This window comes from Haplochromis burtoni, unplaced genomic scaffold, assembly GCF_018398535.1.
Source record: "Haplochromis burtoni strain Fernald_Lab_line unplaced genomic scaffold, NCSU_Asbu1 Contig_56, whole genome shotgun sequence".
Classification (NCBI taxonomy): domain Eukaryota; kingdom Metazoa; phylum Chordata; class Actinopteri; order Cichliformes; family Cichlidae; genus Haplochromis; species Haplochromis burtoni.
The window spans coordinates 939,025-956,011 of record NW_024582417.1 but is presented as its reverse complement, the minus strand read 5'-3'; the positions used below and the strand labels follow the sequence as shown (position 1 = coordinate 956,011).

Genomic DNA, 16,987 nt, shown 5'->3' with positions numbered 1-16,987 from the left:
TTAGCCTTATTTAAAATGAGTGCTGCTTTTTTTTTCTCTAGTTCTGCTTTAATAGGTCCATGGACTGTTTAGAACATTTTGTTTATCTTTCTTCATGTATTAAGTGCAAAAGAAAAAAATACATAGAACCTATAGCCGACAACCTATAAGGTGTACAGAATATAGTGAGAAATCTCCAATGCATTCACGTCTATTTACTCTGGAGGAGGCTGTAAAATTTTGGAAATGGAGTTCAATATGTCAGCATGAGTCTCTAAAGCTCAAATCTGTCTAATGACAGAGATTCGGAGGTGATTTGTTGACAACATCCTGATTTTTTTTTTTTTTTTTTGCCGCTGTTAGCCTCTGTTAGTGAAACTTTCTTTGAAGTGGTTCTAACATTTTTGACCTCGGATATTTTCATACAGTGTGAAAATGTATTCAGATTCTTTATCAGAGTGATCTTTAGGACACTCGAGCCTAACATTAGCTAGCACAATGTTAGCATAACCAGCTGTTGTTGCCATTTAGTTGGCTAATTATCAGCTCTCCAGATATTGGAGGATCACATGTCTGATCTGCTGACAGTAAGTAACTGCAGCAGTATCGACATTAAATACGATTGTTTAAGCGTGTTTTTTTGTTAGAGCACTGACTTCAGTTCAGGAGATAAAACAAACGCATGACCCTTCATACCTTCTTGAGACTAAAGGTGCAGACATAAATTACATTTGTCTCCACACCTATGAGTTCACTTCTCCTCCACCTTTGGCGTACTGTGTATGTAGCTGTCTCTACCCACATACATAAAACATGATTAAGCGGGACGGCGATGTTCATCTGAATCACTGTATTCAAGAGGGTGGGGTAACATGGTTAACTTCCATCGATTAGTGCCCGCTTCTTTGTATTTTTAATGGATTACGTTTATGAGAATGCATCAGTTTGTTGGAAAACGTACTTACACACTAATCAATATAAGTATGTTGTTGAGTATAATATTCTGTTTTTCTGTTCAACAAACTCAAAAAACAACTTCACTGTACCTTTAAGAATTCAGATAAATCTTTTTAAAAGGTAATACAAAGCTAACTGTCATCAATAGCTAGTGGGTTCCAGAGCACGTTTAAGCAAATGCAATCCCTCTGTTCCTCCCACAAAGACTTGCATGTGAATCTGCATATTCATATGGAGTAAGCCTAAAATCTTAAAGAGTGTAAGGCTAAACAATGAAAGAAAGAAAGAAAAAAGAATTCAAAGTCATTGCACCATACATTGGTCTCATCCATTTTTTAAGTCGTCCTATTTTTTTTATCTTTTTATATATAAATGACTGTATTCGTTCATATCCGTATTCTACAGTTATAGGTGCTACTAAACTACATATAAAATGTATCGATTCAGTTTTATTTTTACACTGAAAGCCAAAAACACATTAAAAAAAATCATATCAGCTGCAGGCAGCATTATGTCATCATCGTTTTGTCATGAACCTCTGTGATGACTCAAGGTCAGAATTATAATCCTTGAATGCCCAGCGGTGACTCACCAATGATATAGCAGCGGTCATCAGCAATGAGGGTCTTGCTGTGAACATAGATGAGCTCTGTGACAGGTGACTCGGAGAGCTGGGCATGCGTCCTCAATCCGCACAGTGTGATGTACTCTGTCCACTGATCCTTCACTGCAGGCCAGAGCAGAAACACATTATTTACATGAGATGATGTGAAGTGAAGACCAGTAGAGTCAATTTAAAGGAACAACTCAAGGGGAAGGAAAGATGCATGTTAGCCAGGCAGCAAAGGCTGATGTCAGGCTGATTTCCGAGGTCTAACAAAGCAGGTAAGTGACAAAAAAAACTTACATTCGCTTAGTCTTGACAGGATGGAGAACTCCCCTCGGCACATGGTCCTAGGATGACAGAATAAAACCTTACATTAAGAAAGCCAGCCAGCATAAGGGGAAATAATTTAGGAATCTCACAAAAAAAACCCAAAAATATCTAGAGCATATACAGAGAGTACACTTCTGGGCATAACATCAAAGGCAGATTTGGAAATGTGATGGATGATAGTGAAACCATAACATGGCCATGCTGCATTCTGGCAATAACAACATGCTGACAAAGCTGATTAAGCAACATCACTCAATGTAATATGTAATATGACTCGATATGCTCTATTCCAGTTGGACCAGTTGATTGATAGAAACCTTACATGCATGGTAGCTACCCCAACTTCCATTACCAGTTTTATTGACATGTCTTATGCATTTTCTATCAGTGACATTTCTGCTCAATCAGAAATATGTCTTTAAACCAGACGAAGCTGAGAAGTTTTGTTTTTACTGTGGCTTTCATAAGTTGTAGTGCTTGCTGATGTGTGGGCTGAGTGCAGAGTGCTAATGGGCGGAAAAGGCTCTCACCTGTAAGTGAAGTGCAGAATAGCTTGAATGGCATTTCCACCTCCTGTACTGATGTCTCCTTCAAATCCAGGAAGCAGAGGCACCACCACATACACCCTGTACTTCTTCTTTTCTCTGAAAAAACACAACATCAACACTGTACATTGTACTCTGCAGATAAAAGATGAGGTCTAATGTATATTTCTATTTGGTTTTGTTATTTCTTTGAACTAAACATTTTGTTTCAAATGTGTACCCCTAGTTTACCAGCTCAGTGATATTTGCATTTGTTCTTACATGTCTTGTCTTAACTTCTTTCACAAACTGCTGTTTTAAAGCCACAGCTTTTCTAAACATTTCAATGCAATATGGAAAAAAAAACACAAGATAAATCTGATGGCATGCAAGGACCTGAGCGAGTTTCTGCTGAATTACAAAGTATGGAGCTAAATCATGGTCAAAAGTTTTACTCATTTCAAAAAGGTGATTTGAAGTTGAAATTCTTTTTGATATAAAATAATTTGAATAAATTATTTGTTTTCATGGAAATGACTTTTTTTTTTTAGTTTCATTTTTTTCAGCTTCAAATTTTATTTTCTGTTACAAATTAATTTTTTTTTCAGTTTCGGGCCTTTTTTTCCGCTTTTTTTCATTTGTCAAACTTTTGACCCTGATTTTGTGTTGTGGGCATGTGTCAAGTGGGCGAGGCATGGGCAGGGCATACACTAATGATTGACAGCCGCTGTCACACATCGTTACAAGTTAAAAATGAGCATCTTAGCTGAAGATGGCCACTGCTCCTTCATGGGATGCTGCTGGCCAACAAGTAAGAAACACTTGTAACTGTTGTATGTGTGTCTGAGCTGATAGAATTCAGCTACTTCTGCTTCTTAAATTGCCCAGGGACTGCAGATGGAAATTAGCTAGTAGCTAAATCTGGTACAAAACATATTTAATGAATGCATTTTGTACACAGCCCTTCCGAAAGACAATAGACAAATATTAGAAAACCAACACACTCAAATCATACCTGTAGGCACGCAGAATTCGATTCACGATTGCATCACCAATGCCATTATGGACAGTCTTCTGGTCGGAACAGCTGATGAAGAACTGGTTCTAAGGGCAGAGGCAAGGCAGATGGTGGCTCAGTATGAGGTGAGGGCCAAAGCTAGCAGGTAGCTGGCAATGAAGGAAGTGGGCTTTGGATATACTCAGATTCAGGAAAAGTCATTACAGTAGGCATGCTGGTAAACAGATTTGTTTTTTCCAAATCAGAGCCTATTCTTGGGCAACATATTTGCGATTACGGTGACAATTTTGTCCCAATGGGAGCCCTGACTGTATCACTGCTGTCTAAACCATATTAAGGCACAGCGAGCGTTAATATGGCTTAGACAGGATGACACACTGCCTGCTTAAAGATGTACATTTATCTGTAAAGTGCTACAATGTTAATCTTAATTACCTCGATGTAGATGTAGTGTTCACTCTTGTTGATGGTGTCGATGTAGGCGTTATGGATTGAGCTCTCACAGGTTCCAGTTGACCAACGATCAGCAGAGCGCAGCACCTGAGAAAACCCCAAAAATTCAACTTAGCACTGGATATACTTATAAATCATGCATATATTTTCTCTTTTCAATGGTGTCATTTTACTATTACTGTGGATATTCACCATTGCAATCACACTTACATATCATATTACCTTGCACATGTAAATTTGCCCATTTCTATGAATTTTAATAGGATACTTAACAGAAGAAATGGAGCAGATGCACAAAAAGGGAGCGCACCTCTAAAAGTTTGAAGACATATTGTGTAATCTGAGGCAATGACCCTGAAACCTGAATAAAGCAGCTACAGAACCTGATAGGAAAGCTACAACATAATGGGGAGCAAGGGTTATGGTTACAGGCCACCATCCACAATAGAAGTATCTGTTACTGGACACTCACTGATTGAGCAGTTTTAACTGCAGCATGTAACACTGGCTAAAAATACTGATTAAATACAGTTCTAACATATTGTCATCTTGTTTTTGAATTATTCTAACAAAACAAGCATCTTCACAAAGTTGCTAACGCAGCATCTTTAGCAATATATTATTATTCTATTATTCTGTTAAGGGGATACCTGCTAGTTGTGCTGCTTATGCTGGTGTCTCTCTGGACCATAGATCCTATGAAGCCTGTTGCAAATGAGATGCTGCCACTTGTAATCCCACTCTGTCCTTGGCATTGCATTTGTTTTCTCTGGCTTTACTAAACAGGATAAATATGTTGGAAGTAGTTTTGTTCTACAGGCTTTACTTTTGTTCCACCATCTGCCATAGCACAAAAAAAAACAAAACCCAGCAAATACTGAATAGCTGCATTTCCAACACTAGAACAGTGTCTCTTTGTTGTAGCACAGAAATACCCATCTGATTTCCTCTGTAAGATCTGACCTGGCAGCACAAAAGAATAAATTCATGTAAAAGTCAGTAGAGGTCTTTCATTCTTGGCTTGTTTACAGCAATTAAGGTCTTAAATAATTATTCAATAAGAATACAGTATACATAAGACCAACAGCAACGTTTCATTAATGTGCACTCTACATGTTTTCAATTCTTCTTGCCGTCTTAACAGTGATGTTGAAAGCTCTCTTTACACCATGTCATTATAGCTTGGAGCTGTGTGACACAAAAAGTCTTTCATATGAGCACTGGCAGCTAGAGGGAAAGTCTTTGTGTTTTCCCATATCCAAGGTTGACCTTCTGTGTAGGAGAACCCAGTTTCTATCAAGCTCTAGTGTGAAGCCTACAGTCCTGTGCAAATGAAAGTACAGACTCTTTTAGTTCTAAGGTTTTACATATCAGACAGAATAAAAAAAATCATCTGGTTCAAGCTAGCCTGCCCAAATAATCACCGCACCACCACCATGCATTTAAATAACTGTGCAATGATGAGGTTTCTCTTGTTACATAAAACATTAGAAATGAAAGGGGTTACACTTTCTTTTGCACATGACTGAATTGCTGAAACAGAACTGTGGAAAGTTTTACAACCAGCTACAGTTCTGCAGCAAATATGTAAGCAGTGATGAATAAAACTATTATATAATAATATAATAATAAATAATTATATAATGTATCTAGCATGCTAATGTCACATCATATGCACGAAGGCTCACATCTTAACCTGTCGTTGTTTTGACGACAATGTATGAAAGGGCTAAAAAGGTGCTCTTTGGACTTCAGGAAAGATCTGAAAAACCTATGTAAACATAAGCAGAGTCATTAAAGAAGGATTTTAACACTGCCCGTGTAAACAACACATTCCTCTCAAATGGAAAAGTCTAGGCTTTATTAAGTGATTATAATCAATTAAATTTGGATTACAACAAAGTTAAAGGACCACAACAACCAAAGTGGTTCCAGTATGTTTTCCTGCGTGCTATCCTTGGCAATAGATGAGAATATGCTGGGCACTAATGATTGATTGATTTGTTCATGCTTTTGGAAACTATACTCAGCAGATGGGAGGCACAGTGAAAGAGTTAGAGCCACTAACCTGTTTAAGATTACTTGCTCCTTGTATAATTGACAGCATATAAAGAAAATGGTCAGTTGCGATGATATGTTGTTTTACTTTAAAGCCCACAAAATTCACAATTTAATTTGCATAATATGAATTTGCACATCTGTGCTGTTGTCAGCAACCTGGAACACACAACAAGCAAACAGCTCCAGATACAGAGTCCCCCAGCATGTTGCTGTTGTTGTGGCTCTGCAAACTACCAGCTGGCTAACGCATCACATTAGCGTTACTACTGGTGATTTAAGCAAATTGGAAAAAAATATAGTTCTCAGAGGGCCATGGAAGTGGGTAGTTACCCACAGGGAATTCCCGGAACTGTTTAATCTTAAAGCACCTAAAATATACCCTGACTACAGTAACACATATGTGGGCCTATCTGTGAGCAAAAAGACTAGAACTTTAAAAATTGTATATTTACACAGATGTTGACGTCATCTTGAGTCTGTGTGTGAATATACATACCTGCACTTTGGCTTTCTTGGACCCAGGCACAGTGAATGGCAGAGAGTCAGCAGTGGAATGAGACTTGGGGAGTAGGTAAGGGTAGAAGTCGTCTTTGTACTTGATTTTGAAGATCTGAAGAGGACAGAAAAAATGAATCAATTTCAGTTTTGTCACTTTCCTGTTACTCATGTTTCCAAAGCATTGCTTAAAGGTTTTTAAGCAATACTTCTAATGGAAACATGAGGGTTGGGATGTTTGTTTGTTTTTAGCACTTACTGTATGAGTCATATTACCACACAGGATAACATAAAACAAAAGGATACAAGGTCCAAGTCAGTAATACAGGAGTCTGATTATTTTAAGCTCTGTTTTAGTAAAGATCACCTATTTTCAATCCAATGTTTCAGTTTCACAACTTTGGATATTTATAGTATAAATGTTAAACCAACCTGTAGCTTGTACACCTATAGACTCATTTGTAAAGCAAAAGTGATGTTTACAATATACATATAGATATTTAAAGATCAATGTTAAAACTATTGCTGTTTAACACAGCTTTCTTTAGTGTCTGACCTTGGTAAAATTCCAGCGCTGGATGAAGTGGCGGGCTACATCCCTGGCAGCTTTGCCATGAAAAGCTGCAGACAGGTCACGCCACGGCATGCGAGGAACTGTAGTACGATCAATGTTATCTGACAAGATAAAAGAGGGGGGAAAGGAAGCAAAAAAAACCCAAAACAAGTCTTTCATCTCTCTGTTCAGGCATTGTCAGTGTATGTGTGTGCATGAGCTGCTGAAAGAAATTTAGATAGAGTACCTTCAAATGGTCTATCCAGCTGGACCCAGTCTCTCTTGATAAAGTTATTGTAATCTTTGCCAAGCCACAGTTTAGTGTTACCAGTCAAATCATGTGGGTCCTGCTCTCCTTGCTTATCTGGCTCAGATGTTTTAGAGCCACCAGCCATACCATTGCCCTGGATAACAGAGTCATCCATTACAGTTTGTACGGTTCATAGTACATTCTTACATCTACATCGTTCCTCGTTTCGCCTTCAGTTACCCCGTCGGTCGTCTCTGTCAAACCAAGGTCAGTTAGGTGATACTGGCTGTCATCCCATCTCCCAAAAGCCAGGTCAAGCCCCCCTACAAAGGCTACTGTTTGGTCAATGGCCACCATCTTCTCATGGTGAGCCCACAGAAACACCACAGAAGACACGTGGTCAGGATGCCGCATCACCTGACGGATCAGTGGGTAAAACTGGTGTTAAAATGTGCATTCAGGGCTCTTTTGACAGTTATTTGTGTCCCTCCTCTCCTACTACTCTACAAGACATTGTGCAGAGAAGTGAAAGACCTTGATGTTTGGGTGCATATTCATTAGAGTCCTCTTGCTGTGCTCACTATTGATGCCAAGTGCCATCTCCACCTCTTTGTACAGCAGTACACACACTTTGACTCCCATTTCCTGCAGAAACAGGTTCATTTAAAGTAATGTTATTTAAAAAAAACTCTACAAATTATATACATTTTGAAAAAGAAGAAAAAAAAAACCAAGATGGCAACAATAACAAGACAGAGACTTCCTACTGCTTTGCGTTTGAGGATCTCATCGAGCCGCCAGTAGTAGTTAGTTGCTGGTCTCTTTAGGAAGACTTCAGGACTGAGCCTGTGAAAAAAGCCCAAAAAAAAAAAAAAAACAAAAAAAAAAAAACCCAACACACACACACACACACACACACACACACACACACACACACACACACACAGAATACGTTTCCAGGTTTAACTAAAATATTGAAAAATTATAGTTACATAAAGATTTTGATCAGCAAATCCAGACATTTTTGACACCTACCACCAATCTGTGATGAAAATCTCCTCCTTGGCTTGTTCGAGAGCATCAGCCAGGTCAGCGAAATAACCACTTCCATTCACATACCTTCAAATAATGAAAGGTAAATTGAGGACAAATCCTAAAGGATTATTGGAATTATTACAAATATGAGCCAGACTACATAACTGACCATTTAGTGAGCGTGTTCTCTCGCGGTGGAGCGAATCCTTCGAAGCGTTGCGTTTTGAGAAAGTCACATGTTTCTGCCAGACGCTTGATTTCAGAATTCCACCATTGACTTTGCCTATAGCCGTTGCACTTGATAATCAAATTCCTGATTAAAAGGATTAAAAGCACAAAGGCAATGCGTGCATCACAAACACAGCAAAAACACGCAAAACTCAGTACATATAATACACAAAGACAAAGCTGACATACCGAGTAAAGTTCTCAAAGCACACTCCATATTTGGTGCCTGTGTCAGCACGACCCACTTTTGTTTTGAACTCTGGATCAAACAGCAGCACAAAGTCGATGCTGCCACTATCTCGTTTCATGTACAACAGGAAAGAGTCTTTCACCACCAGCCAGCGGCGTGACCAGCGGAAGCAGATCTGATGATGGCCTATACAGTTCAGGCCTAGGATTCGGTGACCCCCTGACCTCTTCAAGATATATCCCTCCCTGAGTCAAGATCAGACATATTATGCAATGAACACCTGCCATACCCTTATTCACTCCCAACCCACTAAAATACATGAGCTCAGTGTTTTGCTTACAAGCCCTTGGGTCCAAGATCAGAGACAAAGGAGAGGGGACTGATGGAGAGGAACTCCAGCTGCAAAACAAAATATAACTCAAAATGCAGTCATTTTACTTGGGATTTACTTTGTATGTCGAGATGGTACAATGAAAAGTCTTGAGCCACTTCCCTTTTCTTTGTATTTTGCTAGAAACATTAGAAATAGGTGCAACAATTTATTTAAAAATGTCCAAACATACATGGGAGTACAGTATAAAAATCAAGAAAATCAGGTAATGTACAATTCTAACAAGCTTCAAAGTCAATATTTGGTCATATTTTGTCCAACTCATGACTGAGAGTGTTCCACTGTGGGTTTTTCTATCCACGTATCCTTTGCTGCATTGGCATAAACCTGTTGCCAATTAGAGGCTTTCTAGATGGGTATTGTATGGTGAATCAAAATGTGAAAGAATTTTTCTGTGTTCGTGCCAAGTTTTAGACTAATAGCTTTGTGGGAATCATTTTGTTGTTGCAAAAACATCATTTCATTCTTGTAAGACTATGTTATCTTTTGCATTTTTGGTAGATTCCTTTTATGAAAGTGGATTAAATTATGTGTTTTTATGACAGACTGCCTGACACAATTTAAAACAGATTCTTTGTTAAGTTGTCTGTTAAGTGTAGACAACACTGGTTCATTCCTTGGGTTAGGTGCATCTTTCGTACTTGAATGATGTACTTGAATGATGAATAGGTATGCGTTAAGTGTCTTAACAAACAAAAAGACATTTCTCTAAAAATGGTCAGGTACAAGGACTGAAAATGTATGAAAAATCAGCCATTTTTAAAGAATATCTTGAAATGGTCTGGGTCCTTGGAAGCAAAATATACAGAGAAGAGGGCTGATTTAAAACTTTTGCAATGTAGTGTATATATTATTCACCCATGCTTACCATGCTGCTATCATTTTTACAGAATGTGTTCTCCAGTAGACAATTCAGGTACTCCTCAAGGTATTTCTGCATTAGAAGAGCACATATTTACAATTTACTTACCAGCTGCTACTTGTAAAATTATGTGATGCTTCAAAATATGTTCAGTGTGTGGAAGACTGATTTATATACCACTTTGCTGGAGGTTCTTCTGGCCCGCTCAGTCCCATGTAGGCTGGGCATTTCCTCCGACATATTTCTCAGCTGCTGCCTATCCTTTGCAAATCTTTGAGGAAAATTTGAATATTCAAAAACATTCTGTGCTTGAGAGAACTGCCATAAAAAAAAGCTCAAAACAAACAATTACTCAGATTTCAACTGCATTAAGAGAGAGAGGCCAAGTTGCACAGTTAAATCGATCTGCACACCAACCTTCCAATAGGCAGTAAATGAAGCATCATCTTGTGCTTGTAAAGGTCGCGATGCACCTCCTGAAAGTTCTTGTACTTCCTCTTTATAGTCCAGTGGAACTGGCCATGTGTTAGATGCAGTGTATACAGGGTCCCAATACTAACCTGGAGGGACATCATTGATATCATACAAAAACACAAGTGTGGTGGTGAAAAAGGGGAACCACCAAATGGCAAAAATTTGAGTGATTTGAATGGAATAGAATTTTTCTTATTAGCTCTTGTTTTCATAGCAACTGGACTGTGTTTTGCCAGCCGCAGCTTTAACGTAGTTCCCAGTAAGAAAGAAAGCCACAATTTGAATAGACAGATGAATTTATCTCTAATTCACTTACTTGGAAGATAAGAGTTAAGACACCCAAAGTCCTTTTTTAATTGCCATTTTGTAAGTGCTGCAGATCAAAGATGAACCAGGAAGTAGCGTAAAGGTTTTTTTTGTTTCATATCCTCCTGAGACCCTATGTCCTCATATGGAGAAATTACATTTAGGCTTTTACACACATTCTACTTCATTCTACTCAATAAAGTGTTTTACACTTTGTAAAAATAAAAAAGAATGACCCCAAAAAGTTGATTCTGTTCATCTGGACAGTGAAGAAGTCACTTTCTCCCACTGAAAATACTTTACTGTGTTGTAAAATAAACCCACTGTTTCCACATGCAGACAGTTTTTATAATCAGCTAATCCCAAATAGCTAAGATTAAAAATGCATTAAAAAAAAAGTTTGGGTTTCCGGAGGATATAAGCAAATCAGGCAAGACATTTAGCATGTGGATTGGATTAAAACACGTAGAAACAAGTTTCTAATTCTACTTACATTCACCGTTCTGGACTGTGGGAGAAAGAAAATCAGAGAATGTGGATACCAGAATATGGAAAGTATATGCAAACTGACTGAGCCATCCAATTAAAACTCAGGAGTTAACTTACAAATAAAGTGACATGAAGATCAGTACTTGTTAAGATACCCATGAACTTCTGCTTTTTAATATAAATGACTATGTAGAAATAAATGTGACTGACTGTTTCATGGTCATATGGTTGGTTTCAGATCACTTAAATATTATCTTTAGGACTCATTCAACAACAGTCATAATAAAATTCACCACAAATGAAATTCTGCTGTTAATCATTTTGAATGCGAAAGAAATTTGATTTAAATGACTTTGAACGTGGCATGGTTGTTGTCTCTGGTGCCTTGCATCCATGGTTCAGGCTGCTGGTGGTAGTGGTGTAATGGTGTGGGGGGTATTTTCTTGTCACACTTTGAGCCCCGTACTACCAAGTGAGCATCATTTAAGCACCACTGAGCATTGCTGCTGGCCATGTTGATCCCTTTATGGCCAAAGTGACAGCACACTGTAAAACCCTGAAACAGCCTGCTCAGTAGCAATAAAGTTTTCTTTTGTAATTTTATCGCTCCTTTCGCTCCACTATGACTTAACGTCATCATGGCAAAGTAGTCAAATTTAACCCTGGCATGTCCTGAGTCAAAATCGAAAATGGGATTGTCTGTTGTTACACAGTTGTAAAGAGTTACTTATTAAGCATAAGTGTGTGTGTTTTCACTTTGGGCCCATCAAGAGCTTTCTATAAAGATTCATTAGTATCCCAAAAAGAAAAAAATGTAAAGGGTATTTTCGTAAGTTTATGGAGGTACCCTTGAGCGTGTAGTGTGCTTCTCTGTGTTGTCCAGTCTGCATTTAACAGGAACATCAGGGATGAAATAAGGTATACCCTTATCTTCTATTTCGGAAAGACGATGCACCACGATGAAAGGACGTCCTTCTGCGATTTGAAAAATTGAAGCAATCAAGAAAAATGGTTTTCTGGGAGCTTCTATCTTAAACTAAATTCATTTTCGTCGTTTCTCACCACTGCGCGACATGAGGCCATCTAGCTCGTCTTTAGTCAAATCGTGGCAGTCGTGTGAGAAGCGTCGTCTATTAAGGCTTTGGGCAGCTGCGCTCTCTGCCAACGGCTCGATCACGTCCTCTGGACTGGCCATAGCTCTGTTGCACAAATGATCAAATGCCCTGGTGAGAAGACAAAAGAAAACAGTCCAGAGATCAAAGACATGTGAAACTGTGGCCTTTCTCGTGATATAGATCATAGCAAAATCGGATTTTAAAGCAAGAGTATCTGACTTCAGATTTTCTGTAGGAAAAGTAGTAATAAAGGCAATAATACAGACCTGTAACCACAAACATGTCAGCTTTAAAACAGACCGAGAGATGCAGTTTAAGTGTTTGATGCTTAGCAAAATCCGTCAGTGTGATCATGACCTTGAAGTGAATCTAATGCTCAATAATGATGACATATCATGATTGCTCAACAGGGGGAATTCAAGGACAACCACCATTATCACTTCTGTAAAAACAGACTGCTTTAGATATCACTTGCATGAAAATAGAAAGTAAACTGGAAATGTTTGTCAGCAGCGACCTGCTAGGCAAGTCGTTTATGTCAAAACATATGAGAAGTTTAGGACAAGGTTACTGGTGAAAAAAAAGGGTGTGTGAAACCCTTTGTGTTGCATGTTGGTAAATGTAGAATAGCTGAATGTTTCCTGGAAAACGAGGCTTAAGAAAAAAGAGGGAGGGAGCCTGTCTCTGTTAAGGAGAGAGAGTTTGAAACAAGGGTAAGAAAGAAAGAAGCATAATCTGCGTCTGCATTCTTTTTATCAGAAACGTGACTTTCCACTTCCACTACAAGCTACACAGGATCATGTGTAGCAAAAACAGGTTCAGGAAGAATAATAATTGAAGATCCCGTCACAATTACTGTGTCGGGCGTAAACTAGCATCTACTAATAAGGAGACTTCTTTCCACTTTTTGCTGATGTAATGAATCAAAAGCACTGCTGTTGAAGAGATCTGCACATTTGCACAGTGTATTCATCCCAAATGTGTCATCTGTACAGCCATGTTTTTTTAAATATAGATCACCACTGTGTATATGTTGTATTCGTATAAGCTTTTTTGTCTTGACAACAATCTGGTTTAGAATTTAATCCCATTAGGACGGATCTTCCCCACCTTTGCTTCCCAAGAAAGCACAAGTGACATTTTAATTGCTGTGGAAAAAAAATCTCCACACTAGGGCCATACTCAATTTCGGCTATTTCAATTTATACTTTTGACTTTTTTTGGTTATTTCCACTTATGGAGCTGGATCTTTTTAAGACACTCACATGTGAGATCTTTAGTGTGTTTCCACACACTTTTAGGTGTTATACTTTTGTATGAAAGACTTGCTCACACTTGTCCCTAAGCAAGCAAGACGCACAATACAGAGGTAAACATGATAAAAACTAAACCAAAACAGATATTTCTCATTAAGTACCAAACCCAACTAGCTGCTGTTATCTGTTTACATTTTGAAGCACTTAAGTGTTAAGTGTTGACTTAACGTGATTTCCCTGCATTTTGCATGTCTGAGTCAAACTTTACCTACACTGTTTGCTCAGGTTACTTTCACGGTAAATACTACACTATACCCACACTGTGTTTTATAAAACATGAGACTAATCAAATTGGAATGCTGTGACTGGCTGAGAAGTAAGCTATTAGCAAGAGTCCAATGATCGCAATCCTTTAAACACACACACTATGTGTCAAGAACAATGTGGCTTTGTTTGTGTGTATGTGTGGGGTGCAATGGATGACTTTTATCTCTCAGCAGTACTGACTCTGGAGCAATTACAAATACTATCAAACACACTGATAGCAGTGCTGTGTTGAATTCAAAACATATTTTGTGTTTGTTTGGATAATGAAAAGGCAGGAGGTGAGTTCAAATCCACCATCTAGTTGGAGCCTTTCTGTGTGGAGTTTGTATGTTCTCCATGGGTACTCCAGCTTCATCGCGCAGCCCAAAGGCATGCAGTCACTGCGGTTATGTGTGAATTTCTCTATGAATGGCTGTCTGTCTCTCTGTGTCGGCCCTGTGACAGACTGACTACCCGCACCCTGCCTTTGCCCTGTGACAGCTGAAATAGGCTCCAGCTTCCAGAAATTGAATGGATAAGTGGAAGAAAATCTATGGATAAAGGGATAAATAAGGAGATTCCTGGCTTTGCTGACTCCCAGTGGTTATCTCAAACAATGACACCTGGCAAGGGAAGGGAAATGTTAGGAGACGATCAGCAAAACAATCACACTTCACATAGCAGCTTAATTCCATGCAGTTTTCACTGATGGCCTCAACTAGATAAGGATGGCACACCCTGCAATGATGATGTACAATCTGACATCACAGCTGGGTGCGTGTACAGGTGCAGCAGTGTACCTCTGACAATCCTTCACCTGCAACCTCCCCCCTCCCCCCCCGTTTTTTAAGCTGTTTGCATACCCATCATATTTTCTTTTTCTTTTAAACATCATTCATCAGCTCTTCAGCCTGAACATCAGCTGACCTATTTAAAAAATGGTCTTCCCTTGATTGAGGGGAAGTTGTGCTTTGCATACGTGATCTTTAAAATGAATTTGTATGGGAAATCTACGGACCGACTCTAAAACGTGCAACCAAGTGACAGAAGACAATTGTTAGTCATCAACTTGATGACTGAAACAACAGCGCTGAGTCAACACTTGCTTACCATCAGCATTTTCCCCCAAAACTGTGCTGTGGCTAAGAATAGTCCGCCTGATCACGTTTTTGCGTTAGGGCAAAAAGTCAGTGTTTAAAAAAACGTCTTAAAGAGGGACAAAGAGAGAAATAAAACAAATATCTGATGGAGTTTTCTTAAGCACACACCCTAATCTACACTAACGAAAATCACTTTTTAATTTTTTCGCCAAAGACAAGGCATCTATAAGCAGCAAAGTCTACTTGAGACTCCAGGCTGGAAAAGCTGAAGGCTAAGTTTTGGCGTCTCCACCCTTTCCCTGTTTCCCTACTACAGCCACAATCCACAAAGAGACTCGGTGTAGTTTTAAAAAAAACTTCCCATATAAAGACATCTGTTGGAAACAAAACATAGATTTAAGCGCGGCACTAATAGGATCGCCGTATTCCTTATCTCTACCTGCGAGTTTGCAGCTGGACAATCCGCACTCGTCAGTACTGCGACAACACAGCGGGTGGAAATAGAAGTCCGACATAGGCCTGAAAAAATACTTACTGTCAGCTAAGTTCGAGCCACGGATCGGCTCACGGCGGCTCCACACTCAGGGCGAAGAGCTTAAAGAGTCATTCAAAGTAACAAAAATGTTTCATTGTAGCCCAACCGGAGTATCAGAGAAGAGTTCATCAGTGTTAACCGTGGGTGATGCACGCTTTAGTCCCACCCACATTATTACTGGCTGTCCGATGGGACAGCGTGAGGGAAAAGATAACGTGGAAATGGTTTCTGCTGCTTTGCCACTGTTATTAGGTAAATCATACTATGTCCCTTTTTATTCTTATATGGAAAAGAGCCCGGTGATGTTCGGAATTATGACACAAAACAAACAATGACTTCCTCCCCCTCCGGTACCTGCGGCTGTGTACATAGCAGGCGCATTCATGGACTTAGTTCACGTTACTGACGTGTGGACTGCCACAATTATCAAACACGAACACAACAAGTCCCGATTTCATACTTGTCAGGAAACATATATGCAGGAATTCAGATACACGAGAAGGGAGTAGGCGGCACGTATGCCATTTTCATGAGAATCACGTAAGGTATCAGGAGACTTCCGATTATATGTATATTTTATTTTATCCGACGAGATACCAAAATTTACATCTAAAACGCGTTTTTAGGACAAACCAACAATGTGTTTTGTACAGTTTTATTTAGAATAAAAAACTGTACAAACTTTAACGTTGAAGTGGGACACCGGAAGTACATGTTACGTGAGCATCAACTAAAGTCAACCAGATTTAACTTTCATTCTAGTTTTATCTGTATTCCTATTTTCGAAGATAAACCGTGCATTATTAGATTAAACGAACAGAGGTATGGCATTTTCATATTGCTAGTACCTAAAAAAAGAGTTGATGACTCACGCCCATGCAAAGTGAGCGAAATCTGGAGAGTTGTTTGCATGATAACCATAAACCAGCTTCCTCAGCCACAGCCCCGCCTGACAGGTTGGAGAAATAATTGAAATGACTAAAAAGACTTTCCGGACTGGTTTTCGAAACAGGTACAGGTTTTAGATGACAGCACACATGCCTAGCCTGTAGCTGAAGTTGCACACGCTGAGAGAAAACAGTAACAATGTGTCAGCTGAACTTTAGACTTGCTGTATCTAAAGCAAACATACTTCTAGGTCTTGATATTAAAAACACAGGCGTGAAAGGTTTGGTTTTTACCTTTTGAGTTTGATTTTTTCTTTTCTTTTTTTACAATCTTGGTTTAAACAGTGATGTGACAGGTTGATGTTTTCGGAAAAATCAAAGACAACTCCAAAAACTGGTGTGAGGTGGCGCTATTAACAAAGTATCCCTAGTGCAACTTTCCACCACATGGAGGCGTTCAACCACAAGTCTGACTGGATTTTTAAACAGCAGTCTATCAGTGACACAACAGTCAAACCTTTCTATGTGGTTTAATCTCACATTTTATTCCACTTTATTAAATATTATTATACACATTATAAAATGA

The 16,987-nt window shown here is 38.9% G+C and overlaps 1 protein-coding gene across 6 annotated transcripts in view; it reads right to left on the bottom strand.

The window, feature by feature from the left end:
• pld2 (phospholipase D2) overlaps positions 1-16,824 on the bottom strand; it is a 20,177-nt gene extending 3,353 nt beyond the window's left edge. Inside the window, exons 1-22 of one of the 6 annotated variants that reach the window (XM_005922118.3) lie at positions 16,696-16,824; positions 12,265-12,425; positions 12,050-12,177; positions 11,207-11,221; positions 10,351-10,493; positions 10,111-10,204; positions 9,940-10,005; positions 9,021-9,079; positions 8,680-8,925; positions 8,432-8,575; positions 8,263-8,346; positions 7,995-8,073; positions 7,762-7,872; positions 7,468-7,644; positions 7,225-7,381; positions 6,981-7,099; positions 6,426-6,539; positions 3,851-3,955; positions 3,413-3,501; positions 2,404-2,517; positions 1,844-1,890; positions 1,529-1,663 (exon numbers count right to left, since the gene is read on the bottom strand). In XM_005922118.3, coding sequence (XP_005922180.1) covers positions 1,529-1,663; positions 1,844-1,890; positions 2,404-2,517; positions 3,413-3,501; positions 3,851-3,955; positions 6,426-6,539; positions 6,981-7,099; positions 7,225-7,381; positions 7,468-7,644; positions 7,762-7,872; positions 7,995-8,073; positions 8,263-8,346; positions 8,432-8,575; positions 8,680-8,925; positions 9,021-9,079; positions 9,940-10,005; positions 10,111-10,204; positions 10,351-10,493; positions 11,207-11,221; positions 12,050-12,177; positions 12,265-12,397 — 2,359 coding nt within the window. In that variant the 5' untranslated portion in view covers positions 12,398-12,425; positions 16,696-16,824. Of the gene's footprint in view, positions 1-1,528; positions 1,664-1,843; positions 1,891-2,403; positions 2,518-3,412; positions 3,502-3,850; positions 3,956-6,425; positions 6,540-6,980; positions 7,100-7,224; positions 7,382-7,467; positions 7,645-7,761; positions 7,873-7,994; positions 8,074-8,262; positions 8,347-8,431; positions 8,576-8,679; positions 8,926-9,020; positions 9,080-9,939; positions 10,006-10,110; positions 10,205-10,350; positions 10,494-10,723; positions 12,178-12,264; positions 12,426-15,418; positions 16,337-16,362; positions 16,645-16,695 lie in introns of those variants that run through there. The other 5 variants (XM_005922120.3, XM_005922119.3, XM_005922117.3 and 2 more) reach the window with 5 other exon arrangements.
• Positions 16,825-16,987: the final 163 nt, after the last annotated feature.